The sequence below is a fragment of the Sardina pilchardus genome, chromosome 7 (genome assembly GCF_963854185.1).
Source record: "Sardina pilchardus chromosome 7, fSarPil1.1, whole genome shotgun sequence".
Classification (NCBI taxonomy): domain Eukaryota; kingdom Metazoa; phylum Chordata; class Actinopteri; order Clupeiformes; family Clupeidae; genus Sardina; species Sardina pilchardus.
Genome location: NC_085000.1, coordinates 9,358,707 through 9,368,325, shown reverse-complemented (window position 1 = coordinate 9,368,325; position 9,619 = coordinate 9,358,707). Strand labels below are relative to the sequence as shown.

General features: G+C 43.6%; 2 protein-coding genes across 3 annotated transcripts in view; both read right to left on the bottom strand.

Moving 5' to 3' along the window:
- Positions 1–12: 12 nt before the first annotated feature.
- On the bottom strand, positions 13–5,579 carry asb14b (ankyrin repeat and SOCS box containing 14b). 2 transcript variants are annotated; one of them, XM_062540670.1, is made up of 10 exons: positions 5,526–5,579; positions 4,668–4,789; positions 4,505–4,557; positions 4,207–4,338; positions 3,550–3,708; positions 2,578–2,823; positions 2,094–2,265; positions 1,218–1,761; positions 694–847; positions 13–485 (listed from the first exon to the last, which is right to left on the bottom strand). In XM_062540670.1, the coding sequence occupies exons 2-10, from the start codon at positions 4,781–4,783 to the stop codon at positions 304–306; spliced, it is 1,758 nt and encodes a 585-aa protein (XP_062396654.1). In that variant the 5' UTR covers positions 4,784–4,789; positions 5,526–5,579; the 3' UTR covers positions 13–303. The 2 variants fall into 2 exon arrangements, with proteins under 2 accessions (XP_062396654.1, XP_062396655.1); XM_062540671.1 differs by having other exon boundaries at positions 4,668–4,787; positions 5,504–5,552.
- Positions 5,580–5,809: 230 nt separating this feature from the next.
- The window catches only part of dnah12 (dynein, axonemal, heavy chain 12), a 36,657-nt gene continuing 32,847 nt past the window's right edge, over positions 5,810–9,619 (bottom strand). Inside the window, exons 66-73 of the mRNA XM_062540197.1 lie at positions 9,315–9,548; positions 8,802–8,990; positions 8,570–8,673; positions 8,092–8,296; positions 7,608–7,745; positions 7,356–7,447; positions 6,290–6,357; positions 5,810–6,120 (exon numbers count right to left, since the gene is read on the bottom strand). Of these exons, the coding sequence (XP_062396181.1) occupies positions 5,927–6,120; positions 6,290–6,357; positions 7,356–7,447; positions 7,608–7,745; positions 8,092–8,296; positions 8,570–8,673; positions 8,802–8,990; positions 9,315–9,548 (1,224 nt within the window). The 3' untranslated portion in view covers positions 5,810–5,926. The remainder of the gene's footprint in view (positions 6,121–6,289; positions 6,358–7,355; positions 7,448–7,607; positions 7,746–8,091; positions 8,297–8,569; positions 8,674–8,801; positions 8,991–9,314; positions 9,549–9,619) is intronic.

Below are 9,619 nucleotides of genomic sequence, written 5' to 3'. Positions count from 1 at the left end.
AATGAATCTGTTATACATATCTTCTAGATTAATTCTGTTTTATTGCCACCTGAATGTGTAAGTCACTGAAAGGTCTCATTTTGATGATGGCTGTATTAAACCTATATTTGTGAACTTTTGACCCCCATATCCTCCGCCTCCCTTTTTCATGAGTAAGAAAATTAATTGCTTGCCACAAAAACAACAACAATGATAATAATATTACATGAAGCAAACAATGATTGAGTATCAGACTTTCACAAAGTATCAATGAATAAACTAGCAGGTCATTTTGAATCAGCAAATGAATAGGTTTATGACCAATCACCTCTCATCTGATATACTAGTGCCTTTGCCATATACATCATACTCTTTAAAGCGGAGGTAGTCCTTCAGCCTGCTTGGTAAAGGCAGGTAGCTTAAAAACACCGGTGACTTCAGACGTAGACTCCGTAACCGCTCTCGGATGCTCAGACGACACAAGTGCTTCAGGCTGCGTACATTTGCTGTGGACATGGAAATGCAGTTGCAGGTCATTATTGCGTTAAGTACATAGCTTACATAGTCCTTTGGACAGGCCATTTTTCACATCTCACAATCTTTCGATAAGTAACACTTTAGAAAATTGCAAAATTCCTGTCTACAAAGGCATCCGCAACCATTATTCAAAGGGAATGCTTAAAGTAATCATGCCTGAAGGATGAGGACACTCACCTTGGATTTGGCAAATATCGTCCCACTGTTTTTGTTCCATTAGAACGGTTTTCAGTTTGGAGCAGAGGGTGACATGGTCAACATAATCCAGCATGATGCGGACCACTTGCCCTGATAAGTGCTTCAGCCAGTACACAGTTATCACTTCACAAAACTGCAGAGAGAGAGAGAGAGAGAGAGAGAGAGAGAGAGAGAGAGAGAGAGATGAATGAGTGACTGGGAAAGAGCAGTCAAGTCATAGGGGGGCATCAATATATATTTGTATTCTTTCCCTCAATCTTTTTGTTCTCTATGATTTGACCATCCCAACAATTAAAACAATTGGGGCTGGAATAGTCACTGCAACATAATCAGTACTACTGTAGCCCTGGGTCACCAGTTAAAACAGTAATGAAACACCCCCCCCCACACACACACACACACACACACACACACACACACAGACACACACAAGACATAAAAATAAAATAAAATATATATACAAAGACGTTAGCCACACCACTCTGGTCCGTTGCTTGTCTCACCACCATGTCTTTTATAACTGAGGCACTCCAGCCCTCGTAGTCCGCAGGCACGTGCGGCCCGTCGCCGTAGGGACAGTCGAAGCAGCGCTGCACGTCATACCCGTAGTTGAGCAGCATGCGCAGCATCACCTCGTCCTTGAGCGCGTACTGCAGGGCCGAGGGGAAGTGCGTGGTGTTGATGCGCGAGTAGTAGTTGACGTTGGCGCCGTAGCGCAGCAGCATGTTGATGAGCTCGTAGTTGCCCTGGCGCAGCGCCACCTGGAGGCAGTTGATGGGGTCCTGGTTGGGCATGGCGCCCGCGTCCAGCAGCAGCCGCGTCGATCGGATGTCGTTGTTGAACACGGCGAAGTACAGCGCCGACCGCCGCTCGTCCTCGTAGTTGCGTCGCACCCTGGGGTGCAGCATGAAGTTGGCATCGTAGCCCGCGCTGATGAGCAGCTCCAGGCACTGGGTTTGCCCGCCAGCCGCCGCAGAGTGCAGAGGGCTCATGCCACTCTTGGTCACGGCCTCCAGTTTGGTCACTGGGATCAACTGCTCCAGCACTCTGTGAACCGGGGAGGGACAGCAAGGAGTGATGATCGTTACCAGCACCTTACAACTCCCCCTGATTTGTGAATGATGCTAGTCTAACTGAACAGAGTTATGAGTTTGCGTCATACACACTTATATCGGTTTGTGCCATAGGGCTCATTGTACAGAAGCCATCTCATCCATGACACAAGTATCAAAACAGGTTTGTCCCCCAACAGATTTTTACAATGCATTAGACATCACAGCTTCATTGTAAGCATTCCATTTTCGATCATAGTAAGTAAGTAAATGACTACATTAAGCCATGCATTTCAGTTTTTCCCCAGTGAATCCCAAGGCACTTACAGAATATGTCCTCTGTAAGACACCCTGTGGATGGGTAGGTGGCCTGTATGTATGGGTACATTGGGGTCAGCGCCATAATCCAGCAGTACAGCTATAACGTCTGGATTACCGGAGGCAGCTGCCTCAAATAATATGGAGCCAGAGTTGGCTGACCGGGATGAAACCTTAGCCCCTAAAGGAGAGGACGACATATGGAGCAGTAGAGGGAGGGAGACCCAAGAGCGTGTGAGATACAGAGCGATAAGAGTGAGCGGATGAACAGTCAAAATGTTACCCTCAGGTTTGGCAACTTGCAGTTGAAAAAGAGAGTAAGATGCAGATAAGAGTTAGAGAGAGAAGGGTGAACAGAATAGTCAAAATGGAACCCTCAGGTCGGTCTGGAAGCTTACTGTAGCAATACTGGTTAATAATGAATAGCATAACATGATACAGGTCCAATATCTTGATGGATTTGGTGAAACGATATACAGACAGCATATCATACCTCCCTGGAGTAGAATTTCAACAATATTCAGGTGGCCTGCTTGAGCAGCCAATCCCAAGGGGGTGCGTTCACTGTCATCACAGGCGTTGGGGTCTGCTCCCGACTGCAGGAGAAGGTAAGTGTAGTTGGGCAAGCCCAGCAGGGAGGCCTCGTGGAGAGCAGTTCTCTGTAGGGCCCCTCTTTGGTCCACTTTGGCATCGTAGTGAAGGAGGAGAGCTACCATGTCATACTGGTCATTCTTTATAGCTGAAATGAAAAGACAGAAAAAGAATGGAAATAGTGGAAATGGTGTTAGGAAAGTGAGGGGACAAGACGATGTGTGTGTGAGAGAGGGGAAGGAAGATGTCATTAAATGAATCATGAATACATAACAATGAAAATGAACAAATAAAAGGAAATCAAATCTCTTGAAATAATGACACATTACTTGCAGTACAGAGTGTGTTTAGAATGTGTCAGTCATTTGAGCTCTATTTCACTGCATCATGCTCCTGAGCGGCTCCACCACCTTGTAGCCTGCGCTGCGTGTGAACTTTAGGAGTTGGCCTGAAAGAGTCAATTAACAGCTCACTTGCCCCACCCATACATTAGCACATAGTTCCACCTTCATCCAACACAGCTGTCTGTGATCACTGGCTACAAGTCAACTCAACAACCAAATGAGGTTGAGAAACTCTTCCCTTTGTGAGTGGCATGGAGAGGCAGGTCTCCTGGTTAAACCTAATGAAGTCTTGGACATTTCTGTAGTTTCCTGCTGACTTTTTCTTAGTGGGCAGGAACCACAACTCTTTGTTTACAATGATTTTTCTATGCAGATAGACTAGTTATTTTAATTTTCAGAGCCAAATAGCCTCTGCTTCAGCTTCAAATGTTTGCTAGTTTGCCTGCTTTGCCTCTTAAACCTCTACTTCACCCTTCTCCCAATGTAATCCTGAATATCTCTCCACAGTATGTCACTAATGTCTCACACACCTGCAACCAAGGGAGAGTCTCCATCTTCATTCTGGCTGTCAGGATTGCTGCCATTCTGTAGCAGGAATACAGCGTTCCTCTTGTGCCCGTACACCACGGCAAGGAACAGCGGCGTCTCTCCAGTTGGTGTCCGGCTCTCTCCAGCTCCTTGGAAGGAGGCTGTGTGGGTCATGATCATTTTAGGGATCAAACACTGAATATTATTTTGTAATAGGATATAAAAGGATACACTGTAAAAAGTCTCTGATATTGAATGTTGACAACTCAGATGTTCAAGGGTCTACATACCGAATTGTTTGGATATTTATACTTCACTAACAAGGATACAAGGAGTTTTATTTGTCACATGCATATCATTACTAACGTAAAGAATGCAGTGAAATTAGTCAGTTCCTTCGCCTGTTGTGCATATCACATTTGAAATAAAAATAATTACCAGCCATATCAAACTGCATTTCATTGTCTTTGTATACTTCCAATCTACTACTTCTACTTCTACTTCTAACCTACTTCTAATCTAATCTAATCTAATCTGAAATATTGGCCATACAATCAACATTGGATATAGATACATCAATAAATCAAGTTTTGAATGGACTAAGGTGATTTCTAGTACCTCATAGTCAGGTGAGAAGACAAAGCACATAATGTGAGCACCTGCATAAGTGATCTCCAAGATTCTCTTCTCCTCCTGGGCTGCTGCCTCGTGGATTGGAAGCCAGCCCCTACTGTCCGGCTTGGACAAAGCTTCCCGGCACTGGACAAGTCTTCTGAGGGCCTCCTCATCACCTAACTCCAATCAGACGGAGCAGGGAATGGAAAGAGCTCAGATCAGATTTGGGAGGGGAGTTAATCACGTTTATTGAACTGAATTGCACTATGTTTTGTGTATTGTTAAAAGGACATACATGTATCTAGAAATAAAGAGGATAAACAGGCATAAGATAAGCCTCACCTGTTCTTATGACTGTTATGATTTCGTCAACGTCAGTGGTATCCTCAGGCTCACTGAAGAATTACAATGACATCAATAGAATTTCTGTCTGTTTTTTTTTTTGCCCAACATGCAACTAGTTTATCATGTGGGATGCAGGACAATGCTGATTGAGGAGACGTACTTGGACTTTGAACCACACCGCTTGTACTGCAAGAGACTCTGTTCAATCATGTACTGAGTGTCCTCATCCTCATCCCCATCCCAGTCCTCTTCAGATCCTGACAAGTCTGCTGCCATGCTTCTCTGTTTAGCGTGCAAATGATGATAGAGAATGCTCTTTATTAAACTTGTGAAACAGGAGCCTGGATCCTCAAGTTGTACCATTTCATTTACACTGGCAGGAGAGGTCAACAGCCATGCATGCATTTCACCTTCCAAAAAGGTTGTGTAAATGTATGAGAACTGAAACAGTGTGGTGTCAAAAAAGGCATACAGTATGCACTCAAGCTGTAAACGGCTTGTGTGGAGCTGCAACGACTGAAAATGTTGGATGTTGAAATGATGTTAAGATGATGTGTCAGCTGAAAATAGCTGCTCTACTTCTCTCCACTGTTGGTTTGAATTACAGGAATGTTACGACTTGTTGCGATCCATGAGCACAACGTGAAGTGAAATATATCAAGTATATTCATTTATCTAAAAAATACCATGGGGGGAAAAAAACAAATCAAAGATAGCAATGAACCTTCCCATGGTTATTTATCCAAAACAGAATTATACTGGCTTTACAATTCATGAGATCCAGGTATCAAGCTCTTGGTACTAACAGATCACTCACTTAAACATTACTGAGTCTTGGCATGGTCTGCACGCTTGCCACGGAGAAACACATTTTATGGCTATACCGTTTACACTTTTGGTGTCCTTACTGTAAACATGCAGCATGCAGTTGTGTAATCATTACAGAAACATGGCACAATATTTCCCTCCATTTCCAACATAGCCTTTGGACTTTACCTGTGTTTAACAGTCACTCTACCTTTAGTCCACAGAATCCACAGCGAGCTCCAGGCCTTTGTAGGTTCCTGGCTTGTTGGTGTCTCAAAATACAGCTATTTATATCTTGGCCTGCCTATAAATATGTCACCACGGGACCTACCCTCCAACCACCACCTGGCTATGACCCACTGAATGACGTTTGACCGCAACTCTACCCAGCTACCCAAATGGCAAAAAAATAAAAACAGACGCAGAAACCAGTTATCTATTTTCTGGTATGCATCCAAAAATAATGGTTTAATCATTCCAACACACTGTCATGGATCATTTCATAATCTTTTAATAGACGCTACATTAGAAAAAGTGAGAAAAACAATCTTAAAGGAAGATCCTTTGATCGTAAAGTGCCTGTTTAATCTGTAAAGTGACTCTGCAGGTGGGTTAATTGTCCAGTTGACACAGCAAGGCTACCCCTCTCTTAATCCAGTGCTGGGGCCGTTTGCTGGTGGGCAGCACGATGGAGATGACGAAGTTGGTGGAGTGGCCCGTGGTGGACAGGGTCCCCTTGCGCTCACTTGTCTTGTACAGGGGACACACGAACAGCACCTGGGAGTGCTCAGGAGGCTTTTGATCCGCTGCACAACACAGAAAAAAGTAGGCTGTTGCATACAACTAATCAAACATGGCTGTTTTCATATTTCATAAACATTAAATGTAGTAGGAAAACTATATATTTGTTTGTGTCGAATGTCATTTTCCAATGCAAGACAATATAAATTGGTGTAAACAATAATTTGTCCTTACTGGGCTTGATCCAGATGATAGGCACTGAATCAAACAGCACTTTGGGGCACTGTTCAGCCAGGACTCCACTAGACACATACAGGACATACAGGAATGAAATACATGTGATAATCATAACGATGAGTCAACAAGGAACTGAGAGAAAGTGGAATTGATCATTAAGTCCAATATTCTAATATGTGGTTAGGCGGGGATCACATTAGCCAGCGGCAAGAGGCAGGTTTCCTATTGTTCTCTACAGCTCGGCAGCGGACCGGTGATAACGCTGGCGTAACGAGGAGGGGAGTTGAACTTGGCTCAACTTTGAAGCGCAATGCTCGGTTCATCAATGTCAGTTTTAGAATGTTTATGTATTTTGTCCAATCAGATTCGTCTAAGAATGTAACAACAAAGATTTAATTTAGGAACGAATTAGGAATGTTTTGGATTTATTATTACATTATTACATATATGGCCAGTGTGATCCCCGCCTTAATGTTCTACATTAGGCCCATATTCCAATGTGTGATTTAAAGCTTTGTCTTTCTTACTACAGGTAGTAGGTCACTAGAAGAGTGATTCTAATGGCCCTGTATTTTATCTGTACTATTTCTAAAAAATGGATAATATAGGTGCCAGGGTTATTGTGTCACGTCGTCAATAATCATTGGTTAGAGTAGAATGAGTTTTCCACTTTTATTGTATGATTATCTATCCTTTGCTGTTGTGCATGTATACCTTGTATAATTCTCTATCAAATCAGAGATATATTCTGGAATACACTGTGCTTCGTGTGTGCCTCTCTCCTGTATACAGCGCTAATTAAACCCTGTATCTTGATTGTACTTCTTTGTGACTGGATCTCATGTTTCACTTTGGTATACAATATTTCACCAACAGAACATATTTTCAAATGGTAATTGGTTCACATAAAAACTAAATGCTCTAATTAAAGAATTTTGTGGCATGTATTTGGTTAAACAACAGGTCCTCAAATCCTGGTCATCTTGCCTGGTTTAACAGTATTTTGCATACTGACTGGATTGCTATTCCTTCAAAACTGAAAAAAGCAGTACAGCAATTTCACCTTCTCTTATCCCAGCGAGCTCCATCTAGGAAGAGCCCATGAATATAGACCCCATCCTCAGGGCAGGAGTCTGACGTTTCTATGGACAACACCTACAACAACACAATGCACACTTTAACACACTTGAATGTAAGCTTCCAAGTTTAAGCTCCCATTCATAACTTATTATTACTTTAATTATGCCATCACCACATGACTGTGTTTCTAATGATCTCTTTAAGGGGTATATTAAGAGCACAGGAGGCCTGGTACCTGGTAGTCAAAACAAAGCAGGTCAATAGGTATGGAGTACTTCCTTGCATAATTCTGCATAGCTCCTGTCAGAAAGGCCTGTGTGAAGAAGAAACCAGACAGCCAGAACACATGGGGCTTCCATGTGTTATACCAATCCTGCGAGGACAGCAAACAGGAGGAAATGCAACTATCAGGACAGGAGCAATTTATGGCAACAATGTATGGCATCCATAGCAGGACCTGTTACAGGCAGCTACAGATACATCAACAATAAAACAAACAACATGGTAGACTACTTAAATTCTTACTGGTCATGATGGATACAATGCAAACCATACAAATAAAGATGTATTTTTAAAATGTTGACAAATCATCTTCATACTAATATGTCATAACTAAAACAGCAGACTGAACAGCCTTAAAGAAAACCATCCCTTCCCAAGGGCTTTCAAACCCAAACAAGACAAAAGAGTATGTAACATGTTGAAATGATGACTCTAACCCGCAAAAACTTGAGCCTGGCGAGGAAGTCGGTGATGTAACTGCCCAGAGGCTTGAGACTGGGGTAGGAGCGCTTGGCCCACTTGTCTGGGACTTTCCCAACCATCAAGCTGCTGGCTATGGCCTCCAGATCAGCATCCATGACCACCAGGCCTTTGATGGCCTTGAGAAGGTTCTGGAGGCTCAGCCGGATGGTGCCCAACAACCTGGAGACGAGGAAGAGGGGCTTTGTTTATTGATTATGGCTTACAGTTTTTGACATGTTTATTCCCTTGTGTGCTTCTTAGATGTGCATAGAGTAAAGTGGTTTCATATTAATTGATGACCAAAGAACTTTGCCTGTTTATATAAAAAAGACTCCCCCTCCCCGACATACACACACACACACACAGACTGCAAGTTTCATATTAATTTCTTATTAATTTGTGACCAAAGAACTTTGTCTGTTTACACAACCCCACCCCCACACACACACATACGTGTTGTAGCGTTCCATCTCCTGCACAAGCACCGTGTTCATGCTCTCCTCGTAACGGACAGGGAATTTGGTGAGGGCAGCCTCGATGTCAAAGTTAGCGGGAAGCTACGCAAAGGAAACAGGGGGTAGTGAATGAGTGAGTGAGTGAGTGAGTAAGTGAGCAAACTCGAATGGCATGTGTGGAAAAACCAAATCAAAGCGTGTGAGTCTAGTGGCGGGCAGGCGGGGTTTACTTTGGACAGGATGTCTTTGGCGATCTCCAGGAGGGTGTTGTCTCCACCCGAGCTGCCCCCTCCTTTGGCGCCCCCGCCCTGAGTCAGGAGCAGCGAGTCGAACAGAAGCTTGGTCTGCTGCAGGTCTTTGGATATGTCCACGTTTTCGTGCATCCCAAACACCTCCGGCTGCTGTGTGAACGGCAGGTTCTAGGATGCAAAAAGTTGTTCATTTAGTTCCATTTCACAGTGGTAGAGGCTGATTCAGTGGTCCTACATGTACGTATACACTCTGTGGTTAGAGAGATGAATGGGTAACACTTTACTTGAAGATATCTACATAAGAGTGACATGACACATGAATCCTGACCCTAACCCTAACCACTGACCCTAATCCTAGCCCATTGTGTGTCCATTGCTTTTTCTATCAATAGGCTAAATCAAATGAATTGTGATCTGCTTGTAAAAGACAACACAACAAACAGTAACCTACAGTAGGAAAATAAACCTCTCCACCGTGTGGTGAAAGCTCACCCGGATGAACTCTACGTAGTCCTCATAGATGGACTTTGGTGGGGCGTAGTATTTGCCACTGGGGGAGAAGTTGTGGCGCGGATGGTCAATGACGTCTTTATTGTAGAAGTCGGCCAGGGTGGTCATGAGCAGGCGTCTGTCCCAGTCGTCCGTAACTCTGCCACCATAGTTACATTCCCCAGTCAGGTACGTGATCGCCTCAAAGGGAACCTGCTCGTACTCATTTATGAAGAGCTGCAGCAACACACCAATGAGTATGTTTAAAATACATAAACAATGATGTCAATATACACAACATCACTACA